Genomic DNA, 20,806 nt, shown 5'->3' on the forward strand with positions numbered 1-20,806 from the left:
TATGTGCTCCTTGTCACTTGTAGAGCATCAGCTTCTAGCACCTAAACTGAGCCTACAGAAAAGGAAACACTAAACTGCTACAAGGGGGGGGGCAGTTAAAATGCTACAAAAACACCTCCCCCTCAGCAAGAGGAAGGCAAGGGGCAGCTGTCCACCTACAACCTTGTCCCTGCAAGGAAAGGATATTTTATGAGTGGAAGACATGGGAAGCCCCCTAAACAAATGCCCACAGTATACAGTGTTCATCTTTGAATAAACATTTTGCTGGTTAGGGGGCTGGGGCTCTTGGCTAGAGAAACCATCTGCTTCAGAAATTTTGCATCCCACCACACACTACTCCAAAATGGCCTGTTCTCTTCACTGACTGACCATCCTGAGTTGACAATGTAAACAGTTGGTTGTGCTGCAAGGGAAAGACTGAATATTTGAAAAGGGATTAGGTGGTAGGTTAAGAAAAAGGTTAGTTTTTCTGAACTGCTGGGATGTAATTAAACCCATCAGAACAATGATAGTGCTGACAACTATCACATTAGTATGCTAGTCTCCCACTCCCCCACTAGGTAATCTAAAAGTCATTCCTAGAGCAGTATAGATGGGTGAGAGCAGCACCATATGGAATAAGGGAACACTGTAAAATGGTCAAGTTCCATAAAAAACTTAGAGGGTTATCAGGTGCTTGTTTTATACATTTAATGGCCTCTGATACAAGAGTCTAGAGTAAATGTCCTGACTATGAAAACAGTTGTCAATTCTAATGTACTTAGTCTAACAGTAGGAAAATGAGGAAAAAATAGACTAGTTTCATGTCTGGTACAGTCACTTTAAAGGCTGACTTGTTACACACTTGTTTTCAAAACAAAATTTAACTAATAGGATGGAAATATTTGCAATAGGCTGATAAGTGTGTTTAATTAAACAGTCTAAATTTTACCTATCAAGTAATTCCTGGGCCAGCCATACACCATTAGACAAGAATAAGCTATACTCCAGAAGCAACACTGGGCAAAAACCTTAGGTAATACTGGTTTCTACCACTGATACTTAATTGCTTCTGAACTTCCAAAATAACTTGAAATGTTAAGTTAGTGTTGTACAAGTTTACAGGCATTCCTTTTACTTCACTCACTACTGCACCAATTAGCAATTACAAACAAAGGATGCAGCATTTTACAACATATAGTAATGTAACAGCGGAACTCAGTCAGCTACTTTCAGAAACTTTGTGCAAAAGGCAAACCATAACCCAGAAAGTAACTGGCAATTTATCATTGCAACACAGCACTAATTGAGTGATAACAGCAGTGGCTCCCATGCCAGCAAACACAAACTATCCAGCTAGACCCTTGTCAACACATAGCCCCAGCTGCAGATTGTCTGAGCGCTCTGTCATAACTCTGTTCCATTGAAAAGGGTATGAGGCCACCCTATGCCTAGAATTGTTTTCAGAGGAACTGGACAAAAAGCCTGGCAGGAATAGAATAGGGGTGGGAAGTGATTGACACCAGCTGGCCACTTACATAAGATGGGGATTCCTTCCATACTACACAGACTCACTACAGGCACCATGTAGCAGGTTACTGCCTCACTAGAACTCCAGCCCTATCATTTCTGTAGGAGAGAACTGCAGAAGCTGCAGCACAGAAGGTAATGATTTAAAACTATATTCTTCAGAGATGCCTTAAAATTCAGCCAAGATTAGTTCAGTGCCAGCCCTGGGGTAGGAACTGCTGGCTTAGAGAATGGATCATGAAGCAGCAGCTTTTCAGGGAGCAGTGATGAATCTAGAAGCAGGAAAATACTACAGAAACCCTCTGTGCCATGAGTATCACGGGATACAGCTCCAAAACATGTATGCAAGTCATATTCCATAACAAGGTTGCTGAAGACAACTATCACATTAAATAGAAAGCAGGCAATGCAACATGGGTCTCAATTTTACGCCTAAGGATTTTTTTTTTTGGAAAGTAGTAGCCAGAGGAAATCTCCTCCTACTAATCACAACCAGTGGCAACCATCTTCAAAAACTAGTATTACCACAGGACGTGTAGACATTTTGATTTTAGCATGTCATCCCCCTAAGCAGATTCTCATAATTGCAATGGTGGTTCTGTAGGCTGGGATCCACTTGGATCTGCACAGCTACCCGAGGAAAAAAAAAAAATCACATGAACTTTGACTCCTAGCTAAGAGTATTTTGAACATGGGATGCCGCTTATCTATTCTGTAAGACCATTTCTATCCCTCAGTAACCCCTCTTGAAGGGGGCAAATGTGTCACTGCACTTCTTCACAATGGGGACTAGGCTTGCTCTTGGTACTGACTTCACAGGGGCCTGTAAATTGAAGTTGCTAGACATTTGTTAAGTCAATTCCTTTCTGCTTCCTCAATGTTCTTAGGAAGAAGTTGAAAGGCAGCCATATTAACAGCAACAATACTGCTGGTAGAAATAAAAGGCTGAAAAGTCCAGGGTTCCCTTTCATGAATAGTAGCAGCAGCAGCTCAGGGCAGTCCATTGCTGTATTCAGCTCAGCAATACCCATTCACTAGCATCCAAGAATACACAGTGGCTACTATTCCCATGGACAGTCACTGCTGCTCCTACAGGGACTGGTATAATTAATGCAAACTTTATTTACAAAAGACACTTAAATTAGTTACTCCATGCCATGCGTCCATACAGAATCAACAGTTCAAGGATTACATGGAGAAGAATTCACAAAATTAAAAGTGAAACCACTAAAGAGCTTCTAAGAGTTAAGAGCTAGGAAAAGATCTTAAGACAATTTTACAAATAAAAAACCAAGTTATGAGAAGCTAGTCTGAGCAGGAGGACAGCTGTTTACAGGTCTGTACACTACACCTAATACACAGACAATCTTCTATTGTCAAGAGATGCTCACTGAGAAGCAGAGTATGTACAAATACTTGTGCCACAATGACTCAGATCATCCCCCCAAATCCACTGTATTATACATAAACCAGTTTGTGTACACTAGGCCTAAATGAGGCCCCTTTAACTATGAAGACTTCTAGTTTAGTAAACTAAAGCTGAAGACAGCTAAGCAGCGGCCATGCTCACGCGCACGCTCTCTCTCAAACAGCTTCATTTGCGACTGCTTTTTATTCTCTCCAGTCTTTTTTTCAAGTCATCAATATTGGCTGCTGTGGAAGAGGAGGAAGAGGTGGTGGTTCCAATGCCAGAGGAGTGAGTCTGATTGGAGTCCAGGTCCAAATGCTGGTAGTGCTCCCGTGACTCACGGAGCTGAGAGAGCTTACTGTGCAGCATATCCGTGGAGGATGCAACTGTAGGGGTGGCTGGTTTGGAGAGCAGTGATGTCAATGGTGGTCTGTCTTCCTGCTATAGGGTGGGGAAAAGGAGAGGTTATTTAAGACAGTGGAGGGCAAAAGCTGTGCAAGAAATCCACACCATAATGGATGGCTCCTCACGCTCATGGGGAACATGCTGAACAGAGGAAGAAAAGGAGCAGTCCAACATTAGTACAGTGTATACATTCCAACTCCTCCATTTCCAGGACAGATATGTAAGCTATTGCCATGGTGCATTAGCTACTTGGAACCAGGTGGTCACTATTTTAGGTTAGTGGTGACCAGAGTGAATTGTATGCTTCTCATGATCACTTGCATTAAGCACAAGTTTTCTGAATTACCTGTATGTGTGACAAGTTTTCCCCATTGCTTGGGCTTACCTACCTTAGAGCCTAAATCTTTGCTTACTCACACTCGTCACATTTGGTTATCGCTCTCTGCTTCTCATCTCAATTAACTAAAGGAGCCAAAGGTCTGCACTATTGAGTACTACTTAGGATCTAAAGCAAAGCCCATCCTCACACACCAGCTCTCATTCTCTTCAGAGATAACAATCAGTTCCCATTTCATTGGGAAGGCCCACTGCGAACCTGCTAGACTCCCACTGTTTTTAAACTCTCCGTGTAGACAGAGGCTGCTCCCAGGTATGGCATCATGAGGACAGAGTGCGGAATTCTGAAGTAACTGAGTAGAAAGAAAAAACTTGGAATTGCCTGACAGGATTCTTCTGCCATCAGATGCTTCAGAGTCAAGTCACTGCTCTTCTGGGAATCTGCAGCTTCAAAAGTCAGTGACAGAGTTGAGTTTACATCAGCACCACATGCCATTTTGCATTCAGCAGTAAACTGATGTGTATGTCCTATTTTAAAAGGTCAAGGTAGTGTTCTACCTATATCTATACCACCTAAGCCTTGTAGCTATTCCTGGAGTCACCAGTATGTCTAAAGTGGCTGGCAGTAACCATCTTTCAATGAGTAACTAAGATTCCCAAACAGAAAGCACTGGATGTATTGAAGGTTTGATCCATTCCACAGGTTCCTGATGTAACATACTGAGCACATTCAGCATTACTGCGGTCTCAAAATCCCATGTGCCCCAGCCACACAGCCCTCCATTCATGCTTTTAGTTGTTGTAGAGTGGGAGGGTACAGAAGTTTAGAAAAAAACAGTCATGTGACCCAGGAGTATAGCTTAATATAGGTATTACCCTTTAGAGGCCAGTAACTAAAGGTAAGTCATTTAGCCTTTCCCAGAAACTAACAGTTAACTACCTGGCAAGAGAAGATACACCTCTGGAGTCTAGCAGCTAGTGGTGTCTACATCAGTGCAGTAGAGAAAAGAGAGTTGAAGCACTAACAGAGTTTACTCAGCCAGGTAACAGCTTTAAAGCCATTTACACCAGGAAAGATGACATGCAGTAGAACTCACTGGGATCAGAGTCTGGGCACTGTACAGCAGATCTCCAAATGAGTGGCCTCAGCCCAAGTGGGCCACTTCCCTTGTGGAATTTATAGGGGTCTTTAGAAGTACAATACCTTTGCATTGTCAAGACCACAACGCTGCCTGAGGATTTTTAGCCTTTCCAGGTAGACTGAAGGCCCCACCTCCTCCCCATTTGTGTTTCCTATGGATGAAGACACTGTGTTGGTGGAAGTGGGGAGACACGTTACCTCCGTCTGAGGAGAAATTCCTAGGAAAGGGAAAAAACACGTTTAAGCCTCTTAGCCTCATGTAGTATTCGACAGAATAATCTAGAGCTTGAGACTACATTGACCCACACTGTGCTCTTGGAAATCCCATTAATCAATTATATTTACAGGTAGGGCAATGGGTTTGAGAGGGTTGACAATGATTAGCCCATTTCTTGAAAGAAGTCAAGCCACCATAAGTGAGCAGCAAAGCAGCCCCAAAAGCCAACATGTTCTGGCCATTAATTGGATCAACTGAAGAGGCTATTGTGGGTCATGAGTAGCCATTAAAACCAAATGGTAAATTGACATTACATGAGGGAAAGGCTTTTAAGTTTATTCTTTGCTCTTCAGTGCAGCAAGCTGAGTTAGAGGAACACAGAGGACTGAGGTATTCCTCAATTGACCTAAACCCACCCAGGGTTCTTGTGCAGGAAGCTTAAGGGCACTGCTTCTCCCAATTCCTCTTCATGTAATTGAGAGTGGTGAAAGAGCCTCCAAAGATCCCCTTTCCCTCTAGTCTCCACATATCAGACAGGCTTTATCAAATTAATGAAAAGAGCTCTCTCTCTTCATGGAATGGAGAAACTAAGAAGAGAGACTCAGGCAGAAAGTTGCCTTGGATCTTTAAAGTTGAGGGACAGACAGACACTCTCCACCCACAGGAAATAACTGAGTCCTGAAATATTTCTTTTAGTCTTTAAATGAAGCAAAGCAATATGATTAATGCAGTTTGGAAGGCTACATTGCTGAGGTGCTAGCTAGCACCTCATCTTTTGACTGTGCAGATTTTTCAAGGTGGGGACAGAAGTTAGTTCTGCATTACCAGCAGCATTTAGGAGGTTCTGAGAGACTCAGTCACTCCTACTGCCAAAGCTTGTGACTAATTACTTTGGGGGAAGGGGGAGTTAAGGGGAAAGACTGCAATGGGCACAGTGTTGGATCTTCTAGGAGCAGAAGGACAAGCATAGTATGTGCCCCTTACTATAAATAGCTATTCTACTGCTATGTTTCATGATTTCCTAATGGGATCTGTAGTTTTATTATACTGCATTTTCTTAATTACTGGAGTGTGCTTACGGACAAATTTCCGAATTCTGTTCTACTGAAACACTTCACTGAGCAAGTTGAGACATCTGAAATTCAGAATTTATGGGAACAAGGATCTAGTAAACAAGATAGCCTGTTAAGCGGGCCTCTGTGTTGACAGCTCTGAATGGAGAACTGTGACTATCCCCTGGCTTCCTGGGACATTTACAGGGTGACTTAACAGCTTACCTGATATAGACTACTCCTATTAAGGGTTGCCAGACTATTCCTAGCCAAGATTGGGGACATTAGAAGAAAAGCTATATCTTATGTCTGCTGTGTTGATGTGAAATCTACAAAGTTTATGCCTTGCTTCAATCTGACAGTTTCATGCAAAGATCCTATGACACTATTTTAGAGGTCCTAAAATAAGGAGAGAGAATTTTGCAGCTGCCACTCTGATGTCCTGATAGTATGCTTCACCAAGGAAGCCTAGCTTAGGATAAGGAGAACTTCAGAGTAAGTTACTGCAACAAGAATCGCTTGCTTGCCAGGCCTTCAGCATAGGACTCCAGCGCACTGCACCCCATTAGACAGAGTAAAAGTTTTTTAATTTTCTTTTAGAGGGGCACTTCTCTAACCATGACCAGAATGATGTGCTCTGAAGTCCTTTCAAATCTTTACCTCTAACTCTTCCCACCTAGTTCGGTAAGGTAACCACAGCACCTTCCCTGTGAGTGGCAAAGCATGAGTGGTCTTTGCAAGAGATGCCATAGTGACTTCATGAATGTGCCACTAACAAGTGCTCAGAGAATAAGGAGGTCATTTTGGCAGCCCATAAGGGTCTCAAACATAGTGGCACTTAAGGGGAGCAGCTACAGTTGCCCCATTATAACTAAATTCAGCATGCCACATCCCCAGGCCAATTCACTTGTGTTGCCAAGAAGTTCTGTACCTGTAGATGAAGGAATGCGTCCTTTGCCCTCCCTTTCCATCTCAATGAGCCGGAGGCCTCGTTCCACGTAGCTCTGGAAGAACTGAGAGGAGTTTTTCAGGAATGGCTCAATGTCTGCATCAGAATACTTCTTTTTATATTCATACAGCTCTGCCAGACCCTGGGGAAGGAGGAAAGTTTTCATGTGTTACCTAAACTGCAGTAGGCACATGAGGTGGTGTAACCTTCCCGTTCTTCCTATGATAAAAAAGCACTCACCTCTTTAGTGTTCTCCTTGGAGCCAATCTTCTTAAATATCTCTGCTAAAAAATCATTTACTTTGGCCTTTGAAGACTTTTCATCCTAAGAAAGAAATGGAGACTCCTCAACAAGATTTAAAGGGGCATCCCCAAAAAATTAGAGGTACTCAGCTAAACAATTTACAATACACTCAAGTGCCAAGGACCTACCAGCTGCCTGTGGAGCTTCAGGGACAGACAGACAGACAAACAGCACAGGCTAGCTGAGTCAAAAGAACCGTCTTTTACAAGACGGGGGTTTATACAGACTCAGGTACAGCGGATGACACATTGGACTAGAAGTCTCATCTTGGGAGACCTGCATTTAAAGGCTGTTCTGGCCACAGTTGAAGTTTAGTGGACCAGTCATTATCAGAGCTCATGTTCAGCAAGCAAGAGGGGTACTTATTGAGTCTTAATGCATCTCAGAGGCACAGCATTAGAGGGACCAATTTCAGACACAGATCACATGTTCCAGTGGGCAGCCTAACTTCACATCTGTCTGGAGCTAGTTAGGCACTTGTGTCTTGGAACAGTCCATTTGCCACTTCTCCCTCCACCATTATCTTCATGTTACTTACTATACGAGAAGCCCCCTTTTCTGTCTCTTTATCAGTCTTGCTTCCAGTTTGGTCCATGGAGTGCTTCATTACTCGACACAGGTGAGCCTCCAGCTCAGATTCATTCTTGTTTTCTATCATTGTTAAATGGTCCAAGATCTGAGAAAGACATAATAAAAGAACTTTAAAGACAGCTTGAGCATCTTAAAATTAAAGCACATAGCTGGTCTCTGCTCTAACCTTGGGCCCTTTCAGCTTGCACAGGGTGTGAAGCAGAGTCTTAAGTGTCCTTATGGGGAATTCACTTTTACACTGCTTCAGCTTCTCCTTGGGAAACACCTTCATGAAAATGTGGATGTCCAGCAGGATTCGATCCAGGTTGATGTTATTGATGGTTTCAGGAAGAAGACGCACCATTCTCCACAGACACTGGAGAGAAAGAAAAAGTTTATGAAACCAACTGCTCAAGTCAGAGGGGCAGTTCCTGCTGCAAGTTTTGCTGTATCCAGGGTCTCAGTATCTGGAGCTAGATGCCCAGAAGAATAAGTGCTGCTGTTGATTCCATTACCATTAGCAGGAGATTGACCGAGTTATTAGTGTATGTATACTACCATGAGCTTCACACAATGCTCTGGCCCTGCTGGATGCTTCTAATCTCATTAAGGGTATGTCTAACCTAGGATAAGAGGTGTTTAACACATGAACATTTTAACTAGAACCTTAGTGTAGATGGGGCAAGTTATATCTTAACATATTATGTCTAGACTAGGTGCTAGAGCAGCATTTAAAGTTATGTTCACCAACTTGGTCTTAAAGCACCTTGTTTCTGTTGGAATCAACAGTGTGGATTAGGAACAGACACTTCAAAGAAGGACCAAGTGAGTACACAATCCCCATTATAGGCTCACCTTCATGACAAGCTCCGAGAACTTGGGAGAGCTGGCTGTTGCTAGCAGACTGTCTTGGAGCAGAACAAGCAGGGCACTGGAGAGAACAAGTAGCATTAGATGGACAAATGCTATAAAGGAAATGGAAAAGCACAGCCCTATTGAACACCACACTAGTGGCTACAGACCACAACTAGTTCAACTTTCACACAATGCTCTGCATCTCCTCCCTGGCTCCAATATCTTACTATCACCTCCATAAAAATGGAGAGCTGAATCTCTGCAGGACATACCATGTCAATACTGGTCAACTGACCATCCAATGACACAGACTACAAGTTTAGGTTGTAGAATGGTTCATCGAAAAGCTTTACCCCAGAGGTGGGCAAACTACAGCCCGTGGACCACATCTGGCCCACTGGACCCTTGAGCTCCTGCCCCCGCCCCCGCAGACTCAGCTTGCCATGCCACCAGCACTCTGGGTCGCGGAGCTGCGAGCTCCCGACAGGCAGCGCGGCTGCGAGAGCCGCCATCCTGCCTCGGTGCTCTAGACTGCACAGTGGCACGGCTGCCAGTCCTGGTGCTCTGAGCAGCATGGTAAGGGGGCGGGGAGTGGGAGGGTTGGATAAGGGCCAGGGAGTCCCGGGGGGCAGCCAGGCACAGGGAGCGGTTGGATAGGTGTGGGAGTCGCTGGGGGCCTGTCAGGGGACAGGGGTGTGAATAGGGATCAGGGCAGTCAGGGGACAGGTTGGATAGGGGGTGGGGGGGGGGGAGAACAGGGCAGGAAGTGAGAGGGGGCACAGCCTTCCCTACCTGGCCCTCATACAGTTTCACAACTCCGACATTGCCCTTGGGCCAAAAAGTTTGCCCACCCCTGCTTTACCCCAATGATATAGATTGGACAGTGATTTAGTTATAACTGTGCCCCTTTAGATATATCTACACAGCAGCTGAGAGCATGCTTCCCAGCAAGAGTAGAGACCCTCTCAGGCTCTGCTTGAGCTAGCATGCACAAACAGCAGCATGGCTGTAGCAGTACAGGTGGCAACTCAAGCTAGCCACCCAAGTATGTACCCAAGGGAGTCAGGCAGGTTTGTATTCAGGTGGCTAGTCTGAGCGGCTGTAGCCACACTGCTATTTTTAGCATGGCTATCTGCACTGGGAAGCACACTCCCAGCTACTATGTAGACATTTCCTTAGATTCAGGGCCAGAAGCTAAAGTTACTGTCCTGATATGCTTGTTTTTTCAGTAGCCAGCTGAACTATTCTACAGCCAGCTTTGCTCACTACTTTAGTGAACAGGCCATTGTCTTGCAAGAGGACTCAATGCGACAGTGACTAACAAACGGTAAGGGCAGACTAGAGAGCCATGTTCTCTGAAATCACATACACGAACAGTGAAGTGGTATTTCATCTGTGGTACAAGACTGTTGTAGAGGGAGAGAACTTCGGTCTTCTCTGATTCTAACAAAGAGTAACTTACCTCAAGATGTTAGTCTGGTCAGACTTCTCCAGAACCTTCACCACCAAAAGGTTGACTGATCGGATGACCTGCTGCCCTTCCTCGAGGTCTTCAACCCGTGAATCCAGCATTAATGTAATGAGGCCATGCATTAAGTCTTTCAGCACTCCTGTGGAGGCCTCCCGGGCCAGGCTCTCCATCTGGAATAGCTGTCGATAAAAGCCAGGATTAGAAATTTCTTCAGCGTGCATCATTTAGTTTTGGGACTCATCTGGGATTCTACTTGCAACTCCCTCTTTAAATATGCACCTCTTTCATAAAGTGTTTATATATTCTATTAAAACATATGGGAAGAACAATAAGGTTATAGAGTTACGCATTCAGAGGCAGGAAATACTGAAGTTAAGGCTGTACATGTAAATGTTAGTTGGTTTTATTTTGAAAACAGAATATGTAAAAATGGTTTCTTACCCCACAAAGATCTACTCCCCATGTTTGTATTGGTCAGAGCTACTGATTTCAATGACTAAAATGGAGACTGACTACATTTCCTACTCTTGGTCCTCCTGAGCCAACCCAGCTCAAAGGGAGAAGCAAGATTCTACTGCTTCATTTATCTCAAGAATGGTTAAAATAAAGCAACCCTATTACCTGTGCAAACCCATGGGGGGGGGGGAGAAGGAGGTTGCACTGGACCCTGAGGAGCTAATTTGACTTGCAGACCTTTATTGTTGGTGGCGATGCAAGAAACTGACAGACCAGCACCAGCTAAGACAGAACTGCATTTTAATTGTGTTTCCTTATGTGTATGCATTAAGAGACTGTTACTACATTTTTCACATACTGCAATATGCTATTTTTCCTTCAACCTTAGATACACATGAAGCATTACCATGCATGCCAGAGAATCTAGAAAAAAAAAAAGTCATAGGTGGGCCTGGTACCAACACTTAAGGTTTTCCAATACTTCCCGCTATAAGACCTCGTTTTTAGTTGCACCTTTGCCAAATTTTACCTGTTTTGGCTGAAGTTTTCCATACCAGCTATCTGCCTCAAGTTAATGGGTTTGGATGGGGGAAAAAAACAAACAAAAAAAACTAGTGATCATAATGCATATGCACAAGGGAGCTGAATTAAGGTAGCACAGTCTCTTCCTCCTCCACCATACACTGAAGTCAGGCAGACCTATACAACTCCGCAGTCTTTCATTTAGGATGTTTGGAAGGCTGTTTAACATACAGACTGTACCATAGCTCATGCTCTAGTTCAGCCACAAGTTACTGGGCTTGATGCGCAAATTCTACATTCTGTGTTATGCAGGAAGTCAGACTAAATCATAAATGGTCATTTCTGGCCTTAAAAATGCTGAAACAAAAATACATTTCCCAATCCCCTGACTAGGGATACTACAAGCCATTTTCAACAGTCAATGGTACTTCCGTTAGGCAAGGCCTCATCCCTGCTCAATTTCAGCACTAGAGTTGTTCAGGGTGGTCACAAGCCCTTACAACAGGGAAAGTATTTCCCCCTTGCCACTGCCTCATTTCAGATAGCTGTGCCATGTTAGAAAGTTAAAAAAAAAAGTTATCCTCCAACAGAAACAAAGTCTAGAAACTTTCAGCAATTGAAGACAGACAACCCAACTGTAGCCATCATTAACCTTTCAGCCACGGTATTCATGACAGAATGAAAGTTCCCCATTCAATTGACATCTCATGTATAAATAATGTTTGAAATGGGCTACTATTTATCAGCAAGCTTCATAAAATAATGAGGGTACATATGTTCTGTACAGCCCTAGACACAAAGCTCAATCTATATATCACACCAACTCATCCAGAGGGTGTGTCTCACTATATTCCTTTTCGGAATAAGATTCCCTAACCCCTATTGTCCCAGGATGCTTGCAGCCAATCTGAGCATTGGCTGGAGACAGACATGAAGCACTAGCTCCCCCTATGCCTCATGTACTTTGTATCAAATTTGATTTCCTGCACAGGGCTGTTTCTAGACTAGCTCCAAAAGAGCCATTTTAGAGAATAGCTAGAAAGAAGCCTTCTTAAACAAAATATACTAGAAGGCAAGACCTGTGCAGGACATATTCTCATCTCCACCCATCCATTTGTACAAGGCTTGTTCCCTTTCCTCCCTGTCTTACCGAGATCATGTTCCCGATGATGCAGCTGTAGAGCTTGACTATCTCATCCTTGTCCAGTTTCTCATCTGCCATGTGTGTGTTGTAGATCAGTCGGAGCTGCATGAATGTAGCTATTAGGAACTGGTCAATGTGGCCAGACATGGCTTCTGCTTTGTCCTCCTGTCTGAGGACCTCATCAATCTAAGAGCAAAACACCCAAGACACATTAAAGTTGATCCTCTGTAAACAGCACAGGAAGAATGTTTAACTTTGCTTCCCCCATACTTACTATTCCATTAGTCAAGTCGTCTACTTTCTAAAACTTCATCTAACAATTAGTGACTTTGCACTTCTACAACTAATCCAGTACATTCAGTGGCATTAGTGATTCCTTGATTAGCTATGACTTGTATCCTGTACTCAAGGAACTCGTACAAAATTTTGAGTGTGCAAGAGCTTATATTATGGATTCTGTAATTATCGGTCTTGTGTAGTTTTCTGGGCATTGCGCTCCCTAACAGAATGGTTCAAGGGTTATGAGTCAGGGCATGCAACTCCTACACTTGGGATTTGCAAGGCAGTTTCATCAAAAACCAACCCTCCCTGGCACAACATGGAGGTGAGACATCTAGTAACCAGAACTTATGTCAGGGTAAAAGCAAAGTTGAAATAGGAAGAGTCTTAAGACACCACCATCTCATCATCACTGACAGCTGTCACCAGCTCAGAGCTGGAGTCTATAGGGATGATGATCTAGTACAAGTGCCTACCTACAGAATATGTCCTACATTCTGTCTGATGGAAAACTGCTATGGAATTAGCGAGTCAGATGGCCCCTGTGCACTTGGCTGTGTCATCAGCAACATTCTGAGTGGTGCCCACATCACCTGACATGGCAACACCACCAGTGTGCAACTCATCACTCTCGCAGACTACTGGCCTTAGCTCAATGCAGTGTAGCTGCCAACTAAAACTTCCACTTACCTGTGCCAGAGCCTGGATACTCGTATTTATGTCACCACTGGCTACCTGGGAGATGACAAAGTTGATGGTGGAAGCTGTATTACTGTGCATGTCATCGAAGTGTGGGGACACAGCACGGATCCTAGACAGTTGGGAAGGGAAAGGTCTTATGACTCTCCATGAAAAAATAGTTCCAACCTGAATTTCACTGGTGCCTTCCAGTCAGATTTCAAAGACAGAAAGCGGGATTCATCCTCACAGACATCCCTGTGAGGAGAGTTTCATTCTCATTTACAGAGGGAAAAAGAGATGTTCAGTGATGTGTCAATCACATAAGCCACCTGGGACAGAACTAAGTACAACCTAATCTCACTCAGACCACGTGTTACCCATGAGACCAGGCTTCCTTTTCCTGTGTGGTAAGCTCATGGACAGCCCCCCTTCAGCATCTCTCCCCCCCAAGATAATAGTGAATTTTTTATTACAGCCTACCAACACGCCTCTTCCCACTCATATCCCATAGCCTAACCATCAACAGACCACTACCTTGATTGTCTTGACTTTTCACACTAATGTAGGTCTTTACTTACACATGCTAGTGTCTATATGCACCTGCTCACGATGGTTCTAGACAGTTTCAATTGGCTTTCACCTAAGCAGGAATATATCTAAACTCACTTGGGTTCCGGGATCAGGACTGGCTCAAAGATGTCATCTAGTTTGTGCTGTACAAGTGCTGGCATCTCGCATCGAACTGTGCCATTGTCATTCTCAATTTCATCTAGATCCAGCTGGAATTCCCGTGGAACTGTATGTGTTGTCTCAGAATGGCCACTCATGTTGCGGGCTTGGCTATGGAAACCAGAAGAAAGGTGTTCATGTCTATACACACTTAGATGGCATGGTAACACTAACATCCAGTGGTAGTCCTAAGCTCTCATATCGAGATAGTGATTTTGTAGATCTGATTTTATTCAGTCCTCTAATTGAACCCTTTACAGTTCCCCCAGCTATTAGCAGTAAAGACTTATGCAAGCCAGGAGAGTAGCTGCCAATTACTTGCTTTCATAGTTCACCTGAGAAGCTGCTGGGTTACCCCTACAGCCCACTATAAGCCACACTGAAGTTGTGACAGGCATGCACTGCTCTGCCTATGACTGAGATCCAGCACCACCAAAGATGGGACATTGATGGGACATCTTATTGAAGCTCAGGTCTTCTCTCTCATGGCTAAGAGAAGGTACACTAACTGAATTAGTAACCTGACAAGCCAGTCAGGATCCAGGACTCCCCTAGGGTCCTGAGACACTTGCATGTTAGAGATTAGATTCCCTTTAAGTGGAACATTCTGTTACAGAAGTTTCACCAGGAGCCTTTTCTCCAAATATCAGAATGATCTAAAATACATTGACATGTGGTGCAAGGTATAGTTACTAAGCTTTGTTTGTGGTACGGGTATCTTCAAGCTCTGAGATTCAAAATGCTCATCCGGCTGGCCTCTGTACACTGGCCCTATCAAATTAAGAATGGATTCCAATCAATACCAAGTTTAATGCAACACACGGGAATGAATTCTCCTAATATTTCCAGCAGCTGCCCAGCATGGAATTGCCATGTCTGCTAGCAGTTTGGGTTGTAGTTGCTCTTGGTAGAGGCCCTCTATTCTTGTAATTTTACTCTATGTTATTTACAAATACCTAGAACTGGCCAGCATAAAAGTCAGTCACTCTCAGAGGGAATGATTAAGGCAGGAGTTAGAAAGATACAAGAGCCCTGCTACCAAGGAGTTAGTGGACAGTACTTACATCCTATAAGTGCGATACATAATTCTGTCCATGGAGAAGCAGTGAAAGAAGGCACAAGACCATTTAGAAAGGATTCAAGAGGCAGATAGACAAGACAAGACAAAACAATGAAGAGAGATTCAAACATTTTTTTTGTTTTACAATATTTGCCCAGACAGACAGTTTTCAGAACATGCAAAGACAATGACTACAAGAACGAAAGGTAACACTGCAGAACATGTTCTTAGCACGTACACTGCAGAAGCCATAGAAGATCATAACTTTTTCCATTACATACTTGAGTTTGGAAGACATGTCCTCAGCTGGTCCCTTCCTCAGCATGCTAGCATTAGCATTTGTGCTCTGAGCACGCTGAGGTTTCTCTTCTGCCTGCCTTGCTGGAGCAGCAGCGGGTCTCTTAGCAGCCCGTTTTATTCTCTCCTCCAGCATGCTCATGTCTTTCTCAGAAAGCTGTGAGAGAGAGACAACTCTTCAGTTCAGTCTGCAAACTCTGCACATGTTTTAGGAATTGCAACTGCCACCTAGGATATACACAATCCTACTCTACTCATATGAAGTTACTATGTATACACAATCCTACTCTATTCATATGAAGTTACATATGAAGCTATGGGATAAAAACAGAGGTCAACATTTAGCCTCCTTCCTCTGGAGAAGCAACCAGACCATCAACCTAAGGCCCTGAATACGACTAACCTTGGAATGGTTAAAATCTATTGGAAGTGTCCTCCAGATTCTAAGGTCTTCATGGTTGAGAAATTACAGCTAGTAGTTCTAGTATATGAGTATTAAGTTTTAGCAAAGGATACCCCTGCAAGACAAGGTGGAGAATAATAAAAGCATTCAAGACCCCAAGCAGAAGTACAGGCATTGCTGACACCTTCCTATAAAGAAAAGAGGTGCCCTCTTAACCTCTTCACTGCAACCTCTCCAAGGTATCAAGTGTGAAACAATCCAAGCTGAGGCTACATTAAAGGAGCTGGGCTCCAATATCTTCTAGTGAGAAGGGGTAAGTTTATAAACTCATTAAAAGGATTCAGGAAAAGAGGTTACCTCCTGGGAACTATAATCTGATTGACTGTTGCCGCTGCATATTCACACTTGTCAGATGTGCTCTCCACCCCACTAAGCTTTGGGACCCTTCTAGAAATGCAGGGCCTTTTGGGATTGCACAAGCAGCCATCTTGGGGCATTGACCATGCAAAGCTGGTCATAAGAGGCTGGGAAGTCCAGCTACTTCAGTTCTTTCTGCTAAACCTTGGTGTTCTGAGAAAAGAACTTTTGAGAAAGAACAGGTGACTGGAAGATTGAGTGTTGCTTCTGCATAATCACACTAACTGCTCATTCTGATGAATAGTCCAAAACACTAATGGACAAACAAGAGGAAGGAAAATAAGAGAGCTCAGGTGGGACTTAGTGGTAGTGATATATTACCGACCATCTGACCAGGATGGTGATAGTGATTGTGAAATGCTCAGGGAGATTAGAAAGGCTATTAAAATAAAAAAACTCAATAATAAGGGGGGATTTCAATTATCCCCATATTGTCTGGGTGCATGTCACCTCAGGATGGGATGCAGAGAAAGTTTCTTGACACCTTAAATGACTGCTTCTTGGAGACAAGTATTGATTTAGTCCTAAGTGGAGCACAGGATCTGGTCCAAGAGGTGAATATAGCTGGACCGCTGGGTAATAGTGACCATAATATAATTAAACTTAATATGCCTGTGGCAGGAAAAACACCACAGTGGCCCAACACTGTAGCATTTAATTTCAGAAAGGGGAACTACACAAAAATGAGGAGGTTAGTTAAACAGAAATTAAAGGGTACAGCGCCAAAAGTGAAATCTCTGCAAGCTGCATGGAAACTTTTTAAAGACACCATAATAAAGGCTCAACTTAAATGTATACCCCAAATTAAAAAACATAGTAAGAAAACCAAAAAAGAGCCACCATGGCTAAACAAAGTAAAAGAAGCAGTAAGAGGCAAAAAGGCATCCTTTAAAAAGTGGAAGTTAAATCCTAGTGAAGAAAATAGAAAGGAGCACAAACACTGGCAAATGAAGTGTAAAAATACAATTAGGAAGGCCAAAAAAGAATTTGAGGAACAGTTAGCCAAAGACTCAATGGATGATGGAGGTGCTAAAGGAGCACTCAAGGATAAGGCCATTGTGAAGAAGAAACTAAATGAATTATTTGCATCCGTCTTCATAGCTGAAGAGGTGAGGGAGATTCCCAAACCTGAGCCATTCTTTTTAGGTGACAGATCTGAGGAACTGTCCCAGATTGGTGGTATCATTAGAAGAGGTTTTGGAAGAAAAATGATAAATTAAACAGCAATAAGTCACCAGGACCAGATGGTATTCACCCAAGAGTTCTGCAATTTCACATTTGAGTTCCTTCAGAACTACTAATTAGTCTGTAACCTATCATTTAAATCAGCTTCTGTACCAGACGACTGGAGGATAGCTAACGTGATGCCAATTTTTAAAAAGGAACTCCAGAGGTGATCCCAGCACTTACAGGCCTGACTTCAGTACTGGGCAAACTGGTTGAAACTATAGTAAAGAACAATATTGTCAGACATATAGATGAACATAATTTGTTCAGGAAGAGTCAACATGGTTTTAGTAAATGGAAATCATGCCTCACCAATCTACTATAATTCTTTGAGGGGATCCAGTGGATATAGTGTACTTAGATTTTCAGAAAGCCTTTGACAAGGTCCCTCACCAAAGGCTCTTACGCAAAGTAAGTTGCCATGGAATAAGAGGGAAGGTGCTCTCATGGATTGGTAACTGGTTAAAAGATAGGAAACAAAGGGTAGGAATAAATGGTCAGTTTTCAGAATGGAGAGAGGTAAATAGTGGTGTCCCCCAGGGGTCCGTTCTGGGACCAGTCCTATTCAACATATTCATAAGTGATCTGGACAAAAGGGGTAAACAGTGAGGTGGCAAAATTTGCAGATGATACAAAATTACTAAAGATAGTTAAGACCCAGGCAGACTGCAAAGAGCTACAAAAGGATTTCTTAAAACTGGGTGACTGGGCAACAAAATGGCAGATGAAATTTAATGTTGATAAATGCAAAGTAGTGTCCTTTAAATGCATAATTCCAACTATACATATAAAATGATGGGGTCTAAATTAGCTGTTACCACTCAAGAAAGATCTTGGAGTCATTGTGGATAGTTCTCTGAAAACATCCACTCAATGTGCAGCAGCAGTCAAAAAAAGCGGACAGAATGTTGGGAATAATTAAGAAAGGGATAGATAATGGGACAGAAAATATCAGGTTGACTCCATATAAATCCATGGTACAACCACATCTTGAATACTCTGTGCAGATTTGGTCACCCCATCTCAAAGAAAGATATACTGGAATTGGAAGAGGTTCAGAAAAGGGCAACAAAAATTATTAGGGGGTATGGAACAGCTTCCGTATGAGGAGAGATTAATAAGACTGGGACTTTTCAGCTTAGAAAAGAGATGGCTAAGGGGAGATATGATAGAGGTCTATAAAATCATGACTGGTGTAGAGAAAGTAGATAAGGAAGTGTTTACTACTTCTCATAACACAAGAACTAGGGGTCACCAAATGAAATTAATAGGCAGCAGGTTTAAAACAAACAAAAGGAAGTATTTCTTCACACAACGCACAGTCAACCTGTGGAACTCCTTGCCAGAGGATGTTGTGAAGGCCAAGACCATAACACGGTTCAAAAAAAGAACTAGATAAATTCATAGAAGATAGCCATTGATGGACCTATTAGCCAGGATGGGCATGAATGGTATCCCTAGTTTCTGTTTGCCAGAAGCTGGGAATGAACAACAGGGGAAGGATCACTTGATTACCTGTTCTGTTCATTCCCTCTGGGGCACCTGGTACTGGCCACTATCAGAAGACAGGATACTGGGCTAGATGGACCTTTGGTCTGACCCCAGTAGGGCCATTCTTATGACTGCTTCACATAGGGAGCAAAATTACCAGGAATAAGCGACTGAAGCAAAATAAATTCATTCCAATAACTTCTATTATTTCCTTGAAGGGGGGGAAAAAGGGACAAGGTAATAAGAGCTTTGGTTCCCACCTCATAACATTCTTCATGTCGGACCTCCAAACACTTGTGCACACTCTGAGGAATGCTATATTTCACAACTAAGCAGTGCAGACACAAATGTGTACACAATAAACTCCATGTTTTAACCACTCTATAAATACCAGCTGGGAGGTGGTATAAATACTGTGGTTCCCCATTCCCGGCCAATGGGAGCTGCGGGAGGCGGTGCCTGCAGGAGGGCAGCGCACAGAGCCCGCTGCCCTCCCTCTCCCACAGGGGCAGCAGGGGGACTTGGTGCCAGCTGCTTCCAGGAGTGGTGCAGGGCCAGAGCAGGCAGGGAGCCTGCCTCAGTCCCACTGCACCCCCGGGCTGGCAATCCCACTGGCCGGATCTGGCCCAAGGGCCGTAGTTTGCCCACCCCTGGTTTAGAACTTCATCCAAGTTTCCTCCGAAATCACTAGAGGCATCACAACATCATTCTAAAGCAAGTCACTATTTACAAACAATACATTCCCCTATGACGGGATCACAAGTCAGCATTTACTTATTCCTTCAGTATTCTAGTTTGTCACCTATGGTTACTGGCGATTAGAGGTCCCATAATCTGGAATTAACCAATTAACTTCTAAAGGATGTGTCATGGTAGATTAACTCTGACACCATAAATAGAGCTCTTGGCATCTATCCCACTATCAGCAGCAGGACGTGCCATGATTGATCACTTCAGTGTGAATGATTCCCTTACACAAGATTAAAACCTGGTTCAGGCTACCTCCTCCCATTTTCAATCACTCACATTTCCAATCAGCTTGAACACCTGGTCCCCATGCACATTGTAGACAGTCACGATGGTGTTGAGTGCAGCATTGCGGACAGTGTTGTCTCTGTCGCCAATGTGAATTGCCATCTCCTTTAATGCTTTGCCAGGAGTTGGCTGGCACACATTCATGCCGTAGGACTCAACAAGACACCCCAGCTCTTCCAGGCACTCTACGGGATCAGAAACAGATTTTTTTTTTTTTTTTTTTTTAAACTGAAACTCAACCAAGATTGTTAAACAGACAAGTGCCCCACTCCAATATACTCTGCAGTTATCTGAATCTATATTCTGTGCTAATGCCTCTGGTGTCTGTGGCATTCTAGTGCTCAATTTGGTGACAAACAGGAAATTCCCTTCACCTGGTGGGCAGGGTTAGAGGTGACTTAGTTTTGAAGGAGGCTTGAATTTTTAAATTTGCCATCCAGCAATCCTTGACAGTAGCTAGTTGCCCCACAGTCCCCAACCCAAATATTGCCATCCATAAGCACATTAGCTTAGTGTTTCTGCTAAAACGAGCAACAGTGAAATAATTCATGCCAACATTTAACTAGAATATAATTAATTAATCCCCACAGATAAATAGGAACAGTTCACACAGCTGTTTCAGGCTATTGACAGACTCTGAAACACTACCTTGCATTAATTATATTCTGAAACTTCTTTTCAGTACCATAGAGCTAAAAATCTTTAAGTGAAGCTTCAAATCCAATGCATGGTTCTGTGGTGGGGGAGGGGTTGAACTGAGGCAGTTCTGCAGTAGTATGGAAAACAACTGAGCCTTCTATACATCAGGACAGGAATAGTGCAACTGGCGGATGGGAGGTGGGTAAATCA

The 20,806-nt window shown here is 43.3% G+C and overlaps 1 protein-coding gene and 1 non-coding gene across 2 annotated transcripts in view; both read right to left on the reverse strand.

The window, feature by feature from the left end:
- Positions 1-674: 674 nt before the first annotated feature.
- The window catches only part of CKAP5 (cytoskeleton associated protein 5), a 98,611-nt gene continuing 78,479 nt past the window's right edge, over positions 675-20,806 (reverse strand). Inside the window, exons 32-44 of the mRNA XM_074955382.1 lie at positions 19,949-20,142; positions 15,369-15,541; positions 13,965-14,138; positions 13,308-13,428; positions 12,345-12,524; positions 10,208-10,395; positions 8,746-8,821; positions 8,078-8,266; positions 7,859-7,996; positions 7,258-7,341; positions 7,000-7,159; positions 4,863-5,017; positions 675-3,358 (exon numbers count right to left, since the gene is read on the reverse strand). Of these exons, the coding sequence (XP_074811483.1) occupies positions 3,104-3,358; positions 4,863-5,017; positions 7,000-7,159; positions 7,258-7,341; positions 7,859-7,996; positions 8,078-8,266; positions 8,746-8,821; positions 10,208-10,395; positions 12,345-12,524; positions 13,308-13,428; positions 13,965-14,138; positions 15,369-15,541; positions 19,949-20,142 (2,087 nt within the window). The 3' untranslated portion in view covers positions 675-3,103. The remainder of the gene's footprint in view (positions 3,359-4,862; positions 5,018-6,999; positions 7,160-7,257; positions 7,342-7,858; positions 7,997-8,077; positions 8,267-8,745; positions 8,822-10,207; positions 10,396-12,344; positions 12,525-13,307; positions 13,429-13,964; positions 14,139-15,368; positions 15,542-19,948; positions 20,143-20,806) is intronic.
- LOC141990274 (small nucleolar RNA SNORD67) lies at positions 13,143-13,253 on the reverse strand. The gene has a single exon (XR_012640142.1). It is a non-coding gene; the product is annotated as a small nucleolar RNA SNORD67 (small nucleolar RNA).

Source organism: Natator depressus, chromosome 6 (assembly GCF_965152275.1).
Source record: "Natator depressus isolate rNatDep1 chromosome 6, rNatDep2.hap1, whole genome shotgun sequence".
NCBI classification, from domain to species: domain Eukaryota; kingdom Metazoa; phylum Chordata; order Testudines; family Cheloniidae; genus Natator; species Natator depressus.